General features: G+C 43.8%; 1 protein-coding gene across 2 annotated transcripts in view; it reads right to left on the bottom strand.

The window, feature by feature from the left end:
* Positions 1–20,196, bottom strand: part of LOC137339976 (VPS10 domain-containing receptor SorCS1-like) — a 462,228-nt gene that overhangs the window by 177,341 nt on the left and 264,691 nt on the right. For both annotated transcript variants that reach the window (XM_068002094.1, XM_068002095.1), the window contains exon 5: positions 5,080–5,144. In XM_068002094.1, the coding sequence (XP_067858195.1) occupies positions 5,080–5,144 (65 nt within the window). The remainder of the gene's footprint in view (positions 1–5,079; positions 5,145–20,196) is intronic.

Genomic DNA, 20,196 nt, shown 5'->3' with positions numbered 1-20,196 from the left:
AAAGGTTTCTGGTACCGAGTGAATCAAACCCCTGTATGACTCAGCATCTGCAGGAAAGGAGGAACAAGCAATGAAAATCAGAGCGAAAGTGGGACAAAGCACAAAAGATCCCATGGCACTATTCGAAGAAGAGCAGGGGTGTTCTCCTGGTGTCCTGGCCAATATATATCCCTCAACCAACATCACTAAATCAGAATATCCGGTCATTTTCTCATTGCTGTTTGTGGGACCTTGCTGTGCGTAAATTGGCTGCTGTGTTTCCTACATTACAACAGTGACTACACTTCAAAAGTACTTCATTGGCTGTAAAGCACCATGGGATGTCCTGAGGTGAAAGGCGCTATATAAATGCAAGCTCTTTCTTTCTATAAAAGTGGAATGAGAACACCCGTTTTTTCTTTTATCACAGACCGGGTGCAATCTGCAATAGCAACAAATCTACCCTGCTAATTTAGCTCACTAATGAAAAGCTCAAAAGAATTTCTTCACACTTTCCAAGTGGAGCAAAACCGCACAATATCCATTTGTACCGAAAGCTCCATCATTCAAACAGGGAGGATGACATTTCCATGGTTCGAACATCAATGAAACCGTATGAATAAAAAATAGAAAAGAACTGCAAGTGCTGGAAATCTAAAATATAAACAGATAATGCTGGAAATACATGAAAGCAGGTCAGTCCGCCTCAGTAAAGAGACAAGATAAGTTAACGGTTTTGGGTGTAACCCCTTTGTCACAACAGCGCTGTTTTCCTGCCCTATCCCCATAATCCCTTGATTCCCTTAATGTCCAAAAATCTATCAATCTCAGTTTTGAATATATGCAATGACTGAGATTCACAAACCTCGAAGTGAAAAAATTTCTCCTCATCTCAGTCCTAAATGGCTAACCCCTTATCTTGAGTCGATGACTCCTAGTTCTAGGCTCTCCAGCCAGGGGAAACAGCCTCCCAGCATCTACCCTGTCAAGCCCTCTAAGAATTTTATTTGTTTCAATGAGATCACCTCTCATTCTTCTAAAGTCCAGACAGTATAGGCCCATTCTACTCAATCTCTCCTCATTGCACAACCTTTTCATCCCAGGAATCAATCTAGTGAACCTTTGTTGCACTCCCTTTAAGGCAAGTATATCCTTCCTTAGGTAAGGAGACTAAAACTGTACACAGTACTCCAGGTGTGGTCTCACCAAAGCCCTGTACAGTTGCAGCAAGACCTCCTTTCTCTTATACTCCAAACCCCTTGTAAAAAAGGCTAACATACCATTTGCTTTCCTAATCGCTTGCTGTACCAGAATGTTAACTTTCTGTGATTCGTTTACAAGGACACCCAAATCCTTCTGAATACCAACATTCCTTAGTCTCTCACCTTTTAAAAAACATTTTGCTTTTCTATTCTTCCTACCAAAGTGGATAATTTCACATTTCCCCTCATTATACTCCATCTGCCACCTTCTTGCCCAATCACTTAATCTGTCTATATCCTTTTGCAGCCTCTTTGCATCTTCCTCACAACTTACTTTCCCACCTAGCTTCGTATCATCAGCGAACTTGGATACATTACACTCGGTCCTCTCATCTAAGTCATTGATATAGATTGTAAATAGCTGAGGCCCAAGCACTGATCCTTACAGCACCCCACTAGTTACAGCCTGACAACCCGAAAATGATCTGTTTATCACTACTCTCTGCTAATGTATTACCCCCAATCCCACAATCTTGTGTAACAAGATTTTGTGGCACCTTCGAATGCCTTTTGAAAATTCAAATATGCTACATCGACTGGTTTCCCCTTATCAACCCTGCTAGTTACACCCTCAAAAAACTCTTAATAGATTTGTCAAACACAATTTCCCTTTCATAAAACCATGTTGACACTGCCTAATCATATTATGATTTTCTAAGTGCCCTGTTACCACGTTCCTAATAATAGATTCTATCATTTTCCCTACTACTGATGTCAGGCTAACTGGCCTGTAGTTCCCTGTTTTCTCTCTCCCTCCTTTCTTGAATAGCGGGGTTACATTCTCTACCTTCCAATCCATGGGGATTGTTTTAGAATCTAGGGAATTCTGGAAGATCAAAACCAATGCATCCACTATCTCTGCAGCCACCTCTTTCAAAACCCTAGGATGTAGGCCATCAGGTCCAGAGGATTTGTTGGTTTTTAGTCCCATTAATTTCTCCAATACTTCTTGTTTATTAATCTTAATTACTTTAAGTTCCTCACTCTCATTAGACCCTTGGTTCCCCACTATTTCCGATATGTTTTTTGTGTCTTCTACTGTGAAGACAGATACAAAATATTTGTTTAATGTCTCTGCCATTTCCTCTTTCCCCATTATAATTTCTCCTGTCTCTGCCTCTAAGGGACCCACACTTACTTTCACTAATCTCTTCCTTTTTACACACTTGTAGAAGCTCTTACAATCTGTTTTTATTTTTCTTGTTAGTTTACTCTCATATTCTATTTCTCCCTCTTTATCAATTTCTTGGTCATCCTTTGGTGATTTCTAAAACCCTCCCAATCCTCAGGCTTACTACTCTTTTTGGCAACATTGTAAGCCTCTTCTTTTAATCTAATACTATCCTTAACTTCTCTAGTTAGCCACGGTTGGATCACTTTTCCCGTGGAATTTTTATTTCTCAAGGGAATGAATATTCGTTGAAAATTATGAACTATTTCTTTGAATGTACGTTAATGCCCAACTACCTCTGTTAAACTCTTTGTCCCTTCCTGACACACTCTTCTTGTTTTTACCCAAATCACTACGCTGCTCTACAGCCTTGACTTTTCTCTTTAGTCTGATAAATTTAACTATACCTGAACACCCACCCCCCACCAACCTTCCCCTTATTAGTCCAAAGCCCTATTTACTGCCCTAGTTATTCGATTCACCAGGACACTGGTCCCAGCCTGGTTTAAGTGGAGGCTATCCCAACGGAACAGCTCCCTCTTTCCCCAGTCCTGATGCCAGTGCCCCATGAATTGAAACCCCTGTCTCCCGCACCACTCTTTCAGCCATGCATTTAACCCTGTAATCTGTTTGACCCTATGCCAATTCGCGCGTGGCTCAGGTAGTAATCCAGAGATTATTACCTTTGAGGTTCTGCTTTTTAATTTGGAGCCGAGCTCCTCAAACTCCCTCAGCAGAACCTCATTCCTAGTTCTACTTGTGTTGTTGGTTCCTACGTGGACCACGACAACTGGATCCTCCCCCTCCTGCTCCAAGTGCTTCTCCAGCCGCTAGGAGTTGTCCTTAACCCTCGCACTGGGCAAGCAACACAGCCGTCGGGACTCCCGCTCGCGGCTGCAGAGAACTGTATTTATCCTCCTGAATATACTATCCCTAACCACTACCTCATTCCTTTTTACTCCCCCTACTTGAATGGCCTCCTGTACCACAGTGCCGTGGTCAATTTGCCCATTCTCCGTGCAGTCTTTGTTCTCATCCAACAGGTAGCAAGTACCTCGTACCTGTTGGACAAGGGCAGAGGCTGAGGCTCCTCCATCACTGCATCTGGGGTCCCCTTACCTGCCTGACTCGCAGTCACATCCTCCTGTCACTGACCACTAACCAAATCTAAACCATTACCTAACCTAAGGGATGTGACTGCCTCCTGGGTCAAAGTGTCCAGGTAACTCTCCCCCTCCCTGATGAATCGCAATGTCCGCACCTCGAACTCCAGCTCAACGGCTCTGAGCTGAAGTTCCTCGAGTTGCAGACACTTACTGCAGATGTGGATCACGCTGCTCTCCACAAACTCCCACATGCTGCAGTTACAGCACACCATCCCTGTCTAAACTTGTTTTATTTATTTACTTAATTAAAGTTTTTATGCAATTACTTCACTTGGTTTATTTTTTGTTTTTTTAAAAAATACTAATTAATTTATCTAGTTTAAATTATTAATTTAGTAAAGTATTAGCAAGTTATAGGTTCCTAGTTACTAGTTTAAACCACTCTCCTAGCTTAGAGAACAAAAAAAATGTATTACTCACCGACCAGTCATCAACCTTGCGTTCTGTGGCGTCACCAGGTCAGGGAGTTGTTTACCCCAGTCAAATGGATGCTAGTGGAAAATCTCACGCTTTTTAAACCCAGTTTAATTATTCCAGTTCTTTACTTTAGATCCTTACCTCAATACCAGAGAGCGGAGTCTAGGAAGCTGAAGGCACGGCCATCAATGGTGGGTTTAAGGGAGGGGAGGATGCACAATAGGCTGGAGTCAGAGAAAGAGAGAGATCGGTGGGGGGGTGGAGGGGCGGGGAGCACTGGAGGAGGTAACAAAATAGGGAGGGGTGTGGCCATGGAGCAATAAAAATTTAAAATTTACCTTTTCGGGGCCTCTTTGGCTCTATTGTTAGTAAGACTGGTCGGAGCGTGCACCGAGTGCCCTCGACTAATTCCATCCTAAAATTACAATTGGGGTCCTACGTACATTTCTCTTTCTATCCATCTACCTATCTATACTGGCAGGGATCTGAGACCAAGCGGAACTGCTCAGGTGGTTATAGCAGACATGGTTCAAGAAAGGGAATTTTAAAAATGCAAGAAACATACCTAAATAATGCCTACCAGAAAATCAGCTTTAAAACCAACGTTTGAAGCTTGTTGCATTAATACCTGACTGACATTACAGAGAGATGAAAACGTTTGAACACTAATTGCATCCTCTAGCAGTGAAAAGGCTCCAGCCGTATTGAATACAGTGCTCCATAAACATCCGAGACTTTATGTCCAGAAATAGCTGTCATCTAGACTCTTGCTGGAAAAATGAAATTGGCCAACATGATGACTAATTAGCCAAAGCAAAAGAAGATCTAACACAGAACACCAAATATTGACAGATGGTGTCATGCAAGGCAACCTTTGTACTGATCCAAATTCAGGCTCCGCCTTTGTAAAGGTCAAAGGCCAGTTACAAGCAATCCATTTGTGGTGCAATCCGACTGAAAATCCAGAGAGATTGATGCTGTATTGGTGAACTTCACCATTACACATTTGGCAGCCTAGGAACTTTGCTGGCATGCGTTCTAACCAATCATGCACATTCATTCACTGTTTAATTAAACCACTCACGTCCGTCTGCGTTCCTTGCTTCAATGTGCACAAGGTCTGGGTCCTTGTCCAAACCCATTACTGACCTAGGGGAGAAGGAATGAAAACAACAAGTGAAATAAATAAAGTTAGGACATCTTTGTCTTGATATCTGACAACCCCATTTGTGCTCATCTCCCCATATCTCTCAATGCAGACTATCATTAGCCATTGCTCCTGCAGAGGAAAATCAATGCTTCTGGTACTAGTGAAGTGAATAATTTATCACTATTTCTAAAGGCAATGACTATCTGACTGGGACTTTTAACTTTATTCAGTTTTCTTCGATTTCAAAGTGACGCGAGGTGATACGCTGAAGGGAAGTGCGGTTACGTAGTTGTTACACTCACTGAAAGACATTAATCTCTGTTTAAACTGTCATTACAGCCATTATGAGTCACATTAGGATCAAGCAATTATGAATGGAAACAGATACAACTGCGTAGCTTCACACAAATCCTTGCAAGTCGACTCAAAGTGCTATGAATGCACTTGTCAAAAGAAGGGTCACTTCAAGGACTTGTCACACAACTGGAAACAACAATACAATTCATATGACATCATCAAAAGTTGACGTAATGGTCAGTTAGCTCTGTTCCCTTATGATTGTGCCCCATGCCTGTTGAATTCCCTACTCACGCTCTTTACTGTGAAAGACAATACCACACATATTTTGAAAGAACAAACCCTCATCTTCACGTGCTGACTCTTTCTGCGGCATCAATAATTAGGCAACCCTAGATTCTCCACATGGGAATATGGCTCACAAGAAAACATCCCCAAGGCAAACAAAAAAGGTTAAGAGAAACTACATTCACCAGGAAATGTTAAAATTGCAGCTATTTCTCCAGCAGTAAAGGAGCAGACATACAATTTCCTCCATGTCATAGAGGACTAGAATACAAGGGGGTAGAAGTTGTGCTACAGCTATACAAAACCCTGGTTAGACCATACCTGGAGTAATGTGTTCAGTTCTGAGCACTGCACCTTATAAAGGATATATTATCCTTGGAGGGAGTGCAGCGTAGATTTATGAGGATGATACCTGGACTCTAAGGGTTAAATTACGAGGAGAGATTACACAAACTAGGGTTGTATTCCCTGGAATTTAGAAGATTAAGGGGTGATTTGATCAAAGTTTTCAAGATATTAAGGGGAACTGATAGGGTAGAGAGAGAGAAACTATTTCCGCTGGTTGGGGAGTCGAGGACTAGGGGACATAGCCTGAAAATTAGAGGCGGGACTTTCAGGAGTGAAGTTAGGAAACACTTCTACACACAAAGGGTGGTAGAAGTTTAGAACTCTCTTCCGCAAACGGCAGTTGATGCTAGCTCAATTGTTAATTTTAAATCTGAGATTGATCAATTTTTGTTAACCAAAGGTATATGGGGCTAAGGTGGGTATATGGGGTTAGGTCACAGATCACCCATGGTCTCAGTGAATGGCGGAACAGGCTTGAGGGGCTAAATGGCCCACACCTGTTGTTATGTTCCTATGTAAGTGTGGAGGTCACCTAGCTATTGGGTTTTGTCTGTAACTGTATACTCAGTAATGCGTGGGCAGTACATCAGGATAGATCGCTCCTCGACATAAACTAGTCTGAGAGAAATTAATGTTTGAGTTTGTTCAAATATTTTAAAAAATATCCCATTATAAACAAGCGCTGGAGTCAATGACAGGGTGACAGGGTGTCACAGCAAGCTCCTCCTTAATTTGGGCTAAGGTTATTACCCAGGCTAGCACTCTGTTTTTTGATGAGAACATTTTTGTTTTGTCAGTAGTTGCAAGCATCACAGAAATATTTTCTTCCCTCTGAGTGGTACCATACTGCTTATTACATCTCCTTTTGGATTGCTGGAAGATGACATGAGCCTTGCTTTCACACAGAGAGAATACATAATGATCAGAGGGACAACAGGCATCAGACTATGCATGTGAAGTCAGTGCCAGTCCAATTTATTTAATGATGCTTCTGGATTTTTATCATCAATTCATTCATGTCGACTGCACCCTGTTTTCGAGAACGGGTGGGTTGGGGGCAGGTGGGAAGGTAAAGATTGTAAAAAATAGTAAAACCCAACCCCAACTTGCCACCAACCCGCCCACTTCCAGTTTTAACGGGTCAAGGGGCAGGTGACCAACCCGCTCTCAGGGGACAGGTCGGTCAGTAAAATCTTTGAAGGAGGTTGCGGGACTCCATTTTAACAGTATTTTTATTTTTAACTCCTGGGGGCCGGCTTTCCCGGGCCTTATGCTTCATGCCACATAAGAGGAGGCGGGAAGGCCCGGACCAACAGGCAAATGTCTTTGTTACACTGCTCGTGGGCCAGGAGAAGCAGGTTCCTCCAGGCCCAACAAACCTACCTACCGCGATCCCATGCACGGATCGGCTGACACCCCCCCCCACCCCGCAATGTCCACCCCCGCACCCCCCCACGATCTCCGACCCCCCCCACCCACCCCTCCATGATTAAGCCCCTGATGGCTGACCCCGATGACCCCCCCAATGAGCACCCACCCCCCAATCTAAGATTTACCTGCTGGCATCCACTCCCTGGATGCTCTCCCGTCCGACTGACAGCCAGCCTGTCAATCTGGCTGGCTGTCAGGCGGGAAACCTACTGAAAAAAATTGAAAGACATCCTTACGTCAAAATCGTAAGGACGCCTGGGTTACCCATACTTCCGGACTTCCCGTCCGGAAATTCCACCCCCTCCATCGCTCTCTTCCCGGCTTGACGTTAAAATTTACCTCCATGAGTTTTAGGGGGTTGCAAAATCTTTCCTTACCATCAAGACGCTGACTAACAAGCAGATAAATCCAATGTCTCTTAAAGTCAAATCCTGGTATTTTGACATAGGAGATTGTTTTCTATTTTTGTAGACCTTTTGTTTGGGATTGTTTTCAGTGTCAGGGATGACAGTGTCGAGAATGAAGTCCGACCAGATAGGAACATAGGAACATAGGATCAGGAGTAGGCCATTCAGCCCCTTGTGCCTGCTCCGCCATTTGATAAAATCATGACTGATCTGTGATCTAGCTCCATATACCTGCCTTTGGCCCATATCCCTTAATACCTTTGGTTGCCAAAAAGCTATCTATCTCACATTTAAATTTAGCAATTGAGCTAGTATCAATTGCCGTTTGCGGGAGAGAGTTCCAAACTTCTACCACCCTTTGTGTGTAGAAATGTTTTCTAATCTCACTCCTGAAAGGCCTGGCTCTAATTTTTAGACCGTGCCCCCTACTCCTAAAATCCCCAACCAGCGGAAATAGTTTCTCTCTATCCACCCTATCCGTTCCCCTTAATATCTTATAAACTTCGATCAGATCACCCCTTAACCTTCTAAACTCTAAAGAATACAACCCCAATTTGTGTAATCTCTCCTCGTAACTTAACCCTTGAAGTCCGGGTATCATTCCAGTAAACCTACGCTGCACTCCCTCCAAGGCCAATATGTCCTTCCGAAGGTGCGGTGCCCAGAACTGCTCACAGTACTCCAGGTGCGGTCTAACCGGGGTTTTGTATAGCTGCAGCAAAACTTCTGCCCCCTTGTACTCTAGTCCTCTAGATATAAAGGCCAGCATTCCATTAGCCTTCTTGATTATTTTCTGCACCTGTTCATGACACTTCAATGATCAAGAAATAGGGATCAAGAAAAGAACATTTGGGCCAGTCTAGCTCATTCTGTATTGGGCTAATCCTCAGGATTAGTATGGCAGACAGTGATATGTTACAATAGCCCTAAGCTGGAGCCTCTCTAATCTTTCCTAAATCAAGGGTCTGTCACAATGCGCTATAAGGATTGAGGTGAGGAGGAATGGCGCATGCCAGGGCCAGGATTGAATAGTGGAGATTAAATGTACAAAACATCTCAAAGCATTTCACAACATGAGTAGATAGAATGGGCATTGAGCCATGGAGGGAGAGATTAGGAAAAGTGAGTCAGCTTGCTCCAAAGGAGACATTTTGAAATAGGTTTTAGAGGTGGAGAAATGGAGGGGCTTAGAGAGGGATTTCCAGAGAATAGGGTCAAGGCGCCTGAGGGCTCTACCATCAATGGTAGGGCGAAGGGAGGAGGCAATGCATAAATGGCTAGTTGGGAGATCTAAAGGTACTGGAGGAGATACAAGACTCGAGGAGGTTGCAGAGATAGAGAGGGGTGAGAGCTGAAGACGAGGATGAGGGTTTACAATTTAATACATTGGGGTCACGGAGTCAATGTAGATTGGGAAGGTTGAAAATAATCGGCAAGTGGGTCTTAGTGCAGAATAGGGTAGATTGTATATCATGTGTGAACCTCAACTATGCCTTTGGTGTATCAGTCTCATCCCATGCTCCCCTCAAGCAATGTTAAGCCCTTTGAGAGGTTTCTGAGAGATGTGATAAGGTGCAATACAAATGCAAGCCTTGCTTTATTTAATCATACTTATCCACCCACCAACGTCTTTTAACAGAGAATAATCTGAGCTTCCTGAACCTGCCCTATGGCCACATTGATCATGGTCTGGAAATTCCGGGGGCAGCCACCCAGAACCAGTTAATGGATAGAGCAGAACCTCCCTCTGCCTCATGGATTGGCACTGACCCCCATCTGGAGTTCCGGGGTTCACATCATTAGCATATTTTGGTCGGGTGCTCGCGCCATTTTCGCCACAGCTGGGGTACCCGCTCTGTTGGGGTTGGTGGGATTCTCCACACCGCCTTGCCACAGCATAATTGCCAGCCCAAGAGCTTTAACATTTAAAAATAACATTTAAAGCAAAGCCAACTTTTCAATTTGCCGCTTTCCCACGGGAAAACCAACATTTACAAGAAAACTGCCAGCATCAGGTGCCGGTGTGGTTATATACCTGCATTTCGCGGGCATACGTGGTAGAACTGGCGGGATTACCAGTAGATTACACCCTGCCCATTGCCCCCACTTCCAACTCTTTTACTTAGCTCTGGCACAGTGGGTAGCACGCTCACCTCTGAGTCAGAAGGTCGTGGGTTCAAGGACCACTCCAGTGTCTTGAGCGCAAACTCTAGGCTGACACTCCAGTGCACTGTTGAGGGAGTGCTGCACTATCGGAGGTGCAGTTTTTAAACCGACGTCAAACCGAGGCCCCATCTGCCCTCTCAGATGGACGTTAAAGATCCCATAACAGCATTTGACGAGGAGCTGGGGAGTTCTCATAGAAACATAGAAAATAGGAGCAGAAGTAGGGCATTCGGCCCTTCGAGCCTGGTCCACCATTTACCATGATCATGGCTGATCCTCTATCTCAATACAATTTTCCCGCTCTCTCTCCGTACCCCTTGATACCTTTTGAGTCTAGAAATCTATCCAGCTGCTTCTTAAATATAATCAGTGACCAAGCCTCCACAGCCTTCTGTGGTAGAGAATTCCACAGGTTCACCACCCTCTGGGTGAAGAAATTTCTCCTCATCTCAGTCCTAAATGTCCTACCCCGTATCTTGAGACTGTAACCCCTTGTTCTGGACCCCCAGCCAGGGGAAACATCCTCCCTGCTTCCAGTCTGTCTAGCCCTGTCAGAATTTTATACGTTTCAATGAGAACTGCTCTCATTCTTCTAAACTCGAGTGAATACAGACCGAGTCGACCCAATCTCTCCTCATACGACAGTCCTGCCATCCCAGGAATCAGTCTAGTGAACCTTCGCTGCACTCCCTCTGTGGCACGTATATCCTTTCTTAGGTAAGGAGACCAAAACTGCACACAATACTCCAGGTGTGGTCTCACCAAGGCCCTGTATAATTACAGTAAGACATCCTTGCTCCTGTACTCAAATCCTCTGGCAATGAAGGCCAACATACCATTTGCCTTCCTAACTGCTTGCTGCACCTGCATGTTTGCTTTCAGTGACTGGTGTACAAGGACACCCAGGTCCCTTTGTACATCTGTAAGGAATCTTACAACACCAGGTTATAGTCCAACAGTTTTATTTGAAAATCACAAGCTTTCGGAGATTATCTCCTTCGTCAGGTGAGTGAGTGAAAGGTTCTCAAATCGCATATCTTATATTAGGCTGGGACACGATCACACCAATCAAAGGTGTCAAATCAACATTTCCCAATCTATCACCATTTAAATAATACTCTGCCTTTCTGTTTTTCCTTCCAAAGTGGATAACTTCACATTTATCCACATTATACTGAATCTGCCATGTATTTGCCCACTCACTCAACTTGTCTAAATCGCTGTGAAGCCTCTTTGCATCCTCCTCACATCTCACAATCCCACCTAGTTTTGTATAGTCAGCAAGCTTGGAAATATTACATTTGAACATAAGAACATAAGAACATAAGAAATTGGAGCAGGAGTAGGCCAATCGGCCCCTCGAGCCTGCTCCGCCATTCAATAAGATCATGGCTGATCTGTTCCCAACCACAAATCTAAAGAACACAAGAAGTCGGAGCAGGACCCGGCCACATAGCCCCTGGGACCTCTCCGCCACCCACAGGGCATTGACCGATCCGAACTCAGCTTCATGTCCAATTTCCTGCCCGCTCCCCATAACCCCTAATTCCCTTTACTTCTAGGAAACTGTCTATTTCTGTTTTAAATTTATCTAATGATGTAGCTTCCACAGCTTCCTGGGGCAGCAAATTCCACAGACCTACCACCCTCTGAGTGAAGAAGTTTCTCCTCATCTCAGTTTTGAAAGAGCAGCCCCTTATTCTAAGATTATGCCCCCTAGTTCTAGTTTCACCCATCTTTGGGAACATCCTTACTGCATCCACCCGATCAAGACCCTTCACAATCTTATATGTTTCAATAAGATCGCCTCTCATTCTTCTGAACTCCAATGAGTAGAGTCCCAATCTACTCAACCTCTCCTCATATGTCCGCCCCCTCATCCCCGGGATTAACTGAGTGAACCTTCTTTGTACTGCCTCGAGAGCAAGTATGTCTTTTCTTAAGTATGGAGACCAAAACTGTATGCAGTATTCCAGGTGCGGTCTCACCAATACCTTATATAACTGCAGCAATACCTCCTTGTTTTTATATTCTATCCCCCTAGCAATAAAAGCCAACATTCCGTTGGCTTTCTTGATCACCTGCTGCACCTGCATACCAACTTTTTGATTTTCTTGCACTAGGACCCCCAGATCCCTTTGTACTGCAGTACTTTCCAGTCTCTCGCCATTAAGAAAATAACTTGCTCTCTGATTTTTCCTGCCAAAGTGCATAACCTCACATTTTCCAATATTATATTGCATCTGCCAAATCTCCGCCCACTCACCCAGCCTGTCTATATCCCCTTGCAGGTTTTTTATGTCCTCCTCACTCTCTACTTTCCCTCCCATCTTTGTATCATCTGCAAATTTTGATATGTTGCACTCGGTCCCCTCCTCCAAATCGTTAATATAGATTGTAAAGAGTTGGGGACCCAGCACCGACCCCTGTGGAACACCACTGGTTACTGGTTGCCAGTCCGAAAATGAACCATTTATCCCAACTCTCTGCTTCCTGTTTGATAACCAATCCTCCACCCATGCCAGAATATTACCCCCAATCCCGTGATTTTTTATCTTAAGTAATAATCTTTTATGTGGCACCTTGTCGAATGCCTTCTGGAAGTCTAAATACACTACGTCCACTGGTTCCCCTTTATCCACCCTATACGTTATATCCTCGAAGAACTCAAGCAAATTTGTCAGACATGACTTCCCCTTCATAAAGCCATGCTGACTTTGTCCTATTAAATTATGCTTATCTAAATGTTCCGTTACTGTCTCCTTAATAATAGACTCCAAAATTTTACCCACCACAGATGTTAAGCTAACTGGCCTATAATTTCCAGCCTTCTGCCTACTACCCTTTTTAAATAACGGTGTTACATTAGCAGTTTTCCAATCTGCCGGGACCTCTCCTGAGTCCAGGGAATTTTGGAAAACTATCACCAAAGCATCCACAATCCCTACTGCCACTTCCCTCAAGACCCTAGGATGGAAGCCATCAGGTCCAGGGGATTTATCCGCCTTGAGTCCCATTATTTTACTGAGTACCATCTCTTGAGTGATTTTAATCGTATTTAGCTCCTCCCCCCCGAGAGTCCCCTGTTTGTCCAGTGTTGGGATATTCTTAGTGTCCTCTACTGTAAAGACTGAAACAAAATATTTGTTCAGCATTTTTGCCATCTCCATGTTTCCCACCATTAATTTCCCGGTCTTATCCTCTAAGGGACCTATGTTTGCCTTAGCCACCCTTTTCCTTTTTATATAACTATAGAAACTCTTGCTATCTGTTTTTATATTTTTTGCTAATTTCTTTTCATAATCTAACTTCCCTTTCTTAATCAATCCTTTAGTTACTTTTTGCTGTCTTTTGAAGAATTCCCAATCTTCTATCCTCCCACTAAGTTTGGCTACCTTATATGTCCTTGTTTTTAGTCGGATACTATCCTTGATTTCTTTACTTAGCCACGGGTGGCTGTCATTTCTTTTACACCCTTTTTTCCTCAGTGGAATATATTTATTTTGAAAGTTGTAAAATAACTCCCTAAATGAACACCACTGCTCATGTACCGTCTTACCCTTTAATCTATTTTCCCAGTCCACTTTAATCAATTCCGCTCTCATACCATCATAGTCTCCTTTATTCAAGCTCAGTACGCTTGTTTGAGAACCAACCTTCTCACCCTCTAATTGGATATGGAATTCAACCATGTTGTGGTCGCTCGTTCCAAGGGGATCCTTAACTAGGACATTATTAATTAATCCTGACTCATTACACAGGACCAGGTCCAAGGTTGCCTGCCCCCTTGTAGGATCAGTTACATACTGCTCAAGAAATCCATCCCTGATGCACTCAATGAACTCGTCCTCAAGGCTGCTCTGCCCAATTTGATTTGTCCAGTTAATATGATAATTAAAATCCCCCATAATTATGGCTGTTCCCTTATTACATGCCCCGACTATCTCCTGATTAATACTTCTTCCAGCAGAGTTGCAACTATTAGGAGGCCTATATACTACGCCCACTAATGTTTTTTTTCCCTTATTATTCCTTATCTCCACCCAAACTGTTTCATTATCTTGATGCTTTGCCCCAATATCATTTCTCTGTATTACAGTGATTCCTTCCTTTATTAACATAGCCACCCCACCTCCCCTTCCTTCCTGCCTGTCCTTCCTGATTGTTAAATACCCTGGCATATTTAATTCCCAGTCGTTGTCAACCTGCAGCCATGTTTCTGTAATGGCCACAAGATCATACCCATACGTAGTTATTTGTGCCGTTAACTCGTCCATTTTATTACGAATGCTACGTGCATTCAGATAAAGAACTTTCAAATCTGTTTTGTGACGCTTAGTTCCTGCTTTTTCCTTTTTTAACACTTTACCTATTACTCCATACCTTCTGTCCCTTCCTGTTCCGCTTTCCTCTCTCTCCCTGCTCAGGTTCCCAACCCCCTGCCACTTTAGTTTAAACCCTCCCCAAGAGGTTCCCTCAATGGTGTCCTGGCCATTATTTATCCCTCAACCAACATCATTAAAAACAGATTATCTGGTTATTATTGAATTGCTTTTTGTGGGATCTTTTGGAGCAGTTTAAAGAAAGAAGCATTGATGTACTTTGAATATCATACTTTTTTTTGTTTTAATGAGAACATGTTTTGAATGTTGTCTCTTTTGGAAGCTCTGGTCTCCAAGTGAAAAGCAATGCTCCAAATTTGGCAGAGGTTCTTAAAAACTATGAGGGTTAGCAAGACACGTGAAACAAGATCGTTACTGAGCTGCTAAGACTACGAAGGCAACTATGATCTACAATATAGGATTTAAAATTAAAGAGATAATAACATTTAGCTTGATACATCTTTGGGGAATAGGAAGAAACTGCAGAACCCAGCCTCCAGACACTGAATAGGTTGGGTCTCCACAATGGGGCACTGCACGGCTGTACATTTCCCACACAGTATGTTTTTCTCATGGAGTCCCTAAAGTTCCATGGAATTGGTGGAATCCAATGTACAAAGAATTGTTTCACAACGTCTTCCAGAGACTTCAATACTAATCACAGGGTCCCCTGGTTTCGCACAGCTTCAACGATTCCTTTGAAAAGTTGCATTCCTAAAAAACGGGAGGTTGTCGAAATTATAGAATTAAAAAAATTAGGAATGGAAATTGTACAAAATAAAAGATGCAGAGAAGAGGAACTGCGGTCTCAAGTTACAAGCAAAAAGCAGCACTGCCCCTAGCTGCTAACATCATTATGTTACCAATCCCACCTGCACTGACAGGTCTATAAACTGCAGTGGATTGATCCTTGATGGCACAGTTGGTAACTGCACTGCTCTGAATGGCACAGAATCACAGAAAAAGATGGTCCCAGATTAATTCCCTGCTCTGTTTGAACTTTGCTGATCTCAGCCACGGTGGTCAATTGTATCCATATGATTTCCAGCAATTAGAGTTAATTGTATTCAGGTGGTGTGTCTCAATTGGTGACTCTCTTGTATCCATTTATAAGAGATCTTACCTAGGGTGTGGGTAATGCAGATGTCTGTGAATAAAGGCTTGGAAGCAACTGAAGACCAGGCTCTAGTATTCTATCCTTCAACACCTGGCTACCCAGTTTACAACAATGGTGACAGTAGCAGGCGAGCAGCCCTGAGCTAGGGAGCTGAAAAATCGGCCAAACTCCCACCTCTAATCAGAATCCAGCAATCTGGAATGTGTGTGTGTGCATATCGGGCAAGAACAGGATTGGGTTTAGCATTGATATCCACCTTTAAAGTGCCCGTGTTTTGACTGTGAGTCTACTGCTTGAATCTTCCACCAGTAAAGGGACAAATGCAACACTGAAATATTAATTATTCCTAGCTTAGGCTTCAGGGCAACATTATCTGCTGAACTGTTGAACAGTCATGTAGGAAGGCCAGCTTATGTGAATAATTATTCGTAATAGATTTATTCATCGTTAGAAAAGGCAATTGTTAGAGACAGCCCAAATGATCTCCTTTATGAATGTCCACAATTTTTACCACTTAATCATTGCCACTTAATATTAAACAGTAGTTGAATTAAGGGTTGGACCATGTTTTGTGTTTGAAATGTCAGCTCGATGGCTGTTTTCATCCTGGAAACTCACATATGCTTGCATTCAATAATCACTTTGCTGTTGAGTTCCTTTTATTGAAAAGCTTTGGTAAAGAAAAGTAAAACTTACCCCCAGGGGCTCAGATTCGCAAACCATCAGCACTTCACTGCATATCTCATATCATAAATCTTACACATGCAAGACAAGCCCCAGGAGACATTTCCCAGTGTTACTGGTTATGGCTTTGACAGTTCTCGCAGAATTACTTGACTGCAGCTTTTAAGCAGTACTGGGAAATGTGTAATAAATGACTTTGTTTGACAGCTTAAAGAAATCAAGGAAAGACCAAGGTTCCCCTTCAGTGCCCCATTGCTGCAAATAAATAAGCACTCCAAAGGAACCAAGCTGGTGCAGTACTCTTAACAAAAGGAACAGAGGCTGCAAGGAAAATATCAAACAAATCTGTTTCTTGAAGCTGTTGACGGAAAGTGTTTGAGTTGCACTGGAGAATTTGGAGATTGAGAATGCATGCTGGGATTTTTCTCTAACACTCCCATTCTTCAATTTGCATCTGAAATCTGTAGTGGTCGCTGTGAGTGGACAGTGAGAGCAGCTTAGGACGCGTGTCATCTCTGCTCAAGCCCCAAGGCAGAAGACAGTCAACAGGTAGGCATCGACACCGATATCCAGAGAGTAATACACATAATCTCGATTTTAAAATTCTCATCCTTGATTTCAAATCCCTCCATGGCCTCGCCGCGCCCTCTCTCTGTAACCTCCTCCATCCCTACAACCCTCCGAGATCTCTGCGCTCCTCCAATTCTGGTCTCTTGCATATCCCTGATTTTCATCGTTCCACTATTGGTGGCCGTGCCTTCAGCTGCCTCGGCCCCAAGCTCTGAAATTCCCTCCCCGAACCTCTCTGCCTCTCTACCTCTCTCTCCTCCTTTAAGACGCTCCTTAAAACCTACCTCTTTGACCAAGCTTTTGGTCACTTGCTTAATATCTCCTTATGTTCCCCTTAGAACAGAGAAGGTTAAGAGGAGATTTCATAGAAGTGTTCAAAATCATGAACAGTTTGTTAGAGCAAATAAGGGGAAACTGTTTCCAGTGGCAGATGGGTCAGTAATCAGAGGACACAGATTTAAGCTGATCGGCAAAAGAGCCAGAGGCGACATGAGGAAACATTTTTTTACACAGCGAGATGAAATGATCCGGAATGCACTGCCTGAAAGGGCGATGGAAGCAGATTCAATAGTAACTTTCAAAAGGGAACTGGATAAATTCCTGAAGGGAATAAATTTACAGGGCTGTGGGGAAAGAGCCGGGGAATGGGACTAATTGAGTGGCTTTTTCAAAGAGCTGGCACAGGCCGATGGGCCAATTGGCCTCCTCCTGTGCTCTACCTACTATGATACAATGCAGCTCGGTGTCAAATTTTGTTTGATAACTCTCCTGTCAAATGCCTTGGGATGTTTTACTATGTTAAAGGAGTTATATAAATGCAAGTCGTTGTGGTTGTAGAATGCCATGAAGGCCAGTTGGTGGAAATGAACAATTCATGCAGGTAGGGTATAGGCTGCCCCTCTGATGCTGGGGTTGCAGGTTTAATTTGTGGCTGGTCTGTTCTACAGGTCGCCTCAATGCTTTGTGAGCTGCTTGTTGTCTGGGTACCAATAGTGGGCAATCCCTACATTGCCCAGGGCTGAGACGACCATCACGCGAAACCAAAAGCTCACCCCCCTCCAAGAAATAAAACGTCTCTGCCACCCTGAGGGATTCCATCAGCCTGCGGCTAATACTGGCCAGTAGATCTGAGTGACAGGCCACCCTGCCAAACCGATGAGCTGAGCACGGGCTCTGCCACTTCTCTTGCAGGTTGAATTGCCGCCAAAGCACTGGAACCAGAAGTCACGCAGATGGATTTGCAGACGATTTGTTTGCCCTCTCAGGGAAAAATAACACAATGAGAAACACACCATCCCTGAGTGTTTTCATTTAAAAGTAATTCCAGTTTCAGTTCAGCAATTCTACTTGCCAACTGAGCAGGCTCAAGTGCACAGGCCGTGCAGACTGACTAATGTTTCGTGTGTGAAACTAGCAGGTCTAATAAATGCAGCTAGTAACCCAAACTTGTTCTGGATTAGAAATTGTGGCATCAGATATTTAAAGGGGAACGATCGTCAGGAATTTCTCGACTGCAAACCAGAAAACAAGCCACCCACTCCCACTGTATATAACGTCACGATTGCCCATGAACCTTGCACACAGAGCAGCAAGGAGATGAGCCTTTAAGGCTCAAAACTCTAAAGAGATTGAAGGGAAAAAAATGAGTGCCAGACCTGCCTCCAGCTTTTCCTGACCCGCAGTTGAGGATCCCTTTAAATAGCACTATATTGGCCGCCTCCCGACCAAAGCCACCCATAGTTTGTGGATGGGATGAGGAAGTAGTGCTGATTGACATGAAAATAACGTTGGGGGTCTCGACAATGTCAATTGATCCTTGTTTGAATATTTTAATTTGGCCTCTGCCTGTTTCTGGCAGGAGTGCTGGCCGCCTAAAACGAGATCTGCCCAAAACACGGAATGGACGGACCTCCAACATTAAGTTGCCGGGCTTTTTTCCTGATTTTTATCCGACTACTACATCAATCTCATCCGTTTAATCTCCCGAGGGAACATAAGAACGTAAGAAATAGGAGCAGGAGTAGGCCAATCGGCCCCTCGAGCCTGCTCCGCCATTCAATAAGATCATGGCTGATCTGATCCTAACCTCAAATCTAAATTCATGTCCAATTTCCTGCCCGCTCCCCGTAACCCCTAATTCCCTTTACTTCTAGGAAACTGTCAATTTCTGTTTTAAATTTATTTAATGATGTGGAAACCTCCACATAAATACTCCTCGGCTCCCCAAGGTTATCAAGCAAACTCCAGAATATTCACCCATCTCCGTGGAATCAATCCTAGCTTACTGCCCTTCAGATGACATCATCCACGCCCACCTCCATTCCCAACCAGAGGTTTATCCAGCTCCTGTTTGAAGGAATGATTTATCTCAACTTACCTGTTTTTACTGAAATTCTTTACCACATAGTCACTCGTCTGGGCAAGTGAAAAGGTTTCTAATCTTGCATTAGGCTTGCTAATTGATCGCTGTGAACAATGGGTCTCTGCTTATGGTCTAAGACTAATAGTCTGCTTACATCAAAATCAAATATGCCCTTCAGCAGTTTATAGATCGTAATCATCTCTACTCACAATCTTCTTTTCTCCATTGAAAGCCAGAGAAAACAAATTCAATATTCTATAGCAGACGAAAGCACCTTGGGACGTTCTACTACATTAAAGGCGCTATATAAATGCAAGTTGTTGTTATCACCCAAACAAAAGCCCAGTATCTGAGGAGTGAAGAGATGCAAGTAAAAGAAAGAAAGAGCTTACATTTATATAGCGCCTTTCACAACCTCAGGACGTCCCAAAGCACTTTACAGCCAATGAAGTACTTTTTGAAGTGCAGTCACCGTTGTTTTTTTTTATCCGTTCATGGGATGCGGGCCTTCCTGTCGAGGCCGGCATTTATTGCCCATCCCTAATTGCCCTTGAGAAGGTGGTGGTGAGCCGCCTTCTTGAACCGCTGCAGTCCATGTGGTGAAGGTTCTCCCACAGTGCTGTTAGGAAGGGAGGTCCAGGATTTTGACCCAGCAACAATGAAGGATCGGCGATATATTTCCAAGTCGGGATGGTGTGTGACTTGGAGGGGAACGTGCAGGTGGTGGTGTTCCCATGCGCCTGCTGCTCTTGTCCTTCTAGGGGGTAGAGGTCGCGGGTTTGGGAGGTGCTGTCGAAGAAGCCTTGGCGAGTTGTTGCAGTGCATCCTGTGGATGGTACACACTGCAGCCACAGTGCACCTGTGGTGAAGGGAGTGAATGTTTAGGGTGGTGGATGGGGTGCCAATCAAGCGGGCTGCTTTGTCCTGGATGGTGTCGAGCTTCTTGAGTGTTGTTGGAGCTGCACTCATCCAGGCAAGTGGAGAGTATTCCATCACACT

Source organism: Heptranchias perlo, chromosome 21 (genome assembly GCF_035084215.1).
Source record: "Heptranchias perlo isolate sHepPer1 chromosome 21, sHepPer1.hap1, whole genome shotgun sequence".
In the NCBI taxonomy this organism is placed as follows: domain Eukaryota; kingdom Metazoa; phylum Chordata; class Chondrichthyes; order Hexanchiformes; family Hexanchidae; genus Heptranchias; species Heptranchias perlo.
This window is presented reverse-complemented; position numbering and strand designations above follow the sequence as displayed.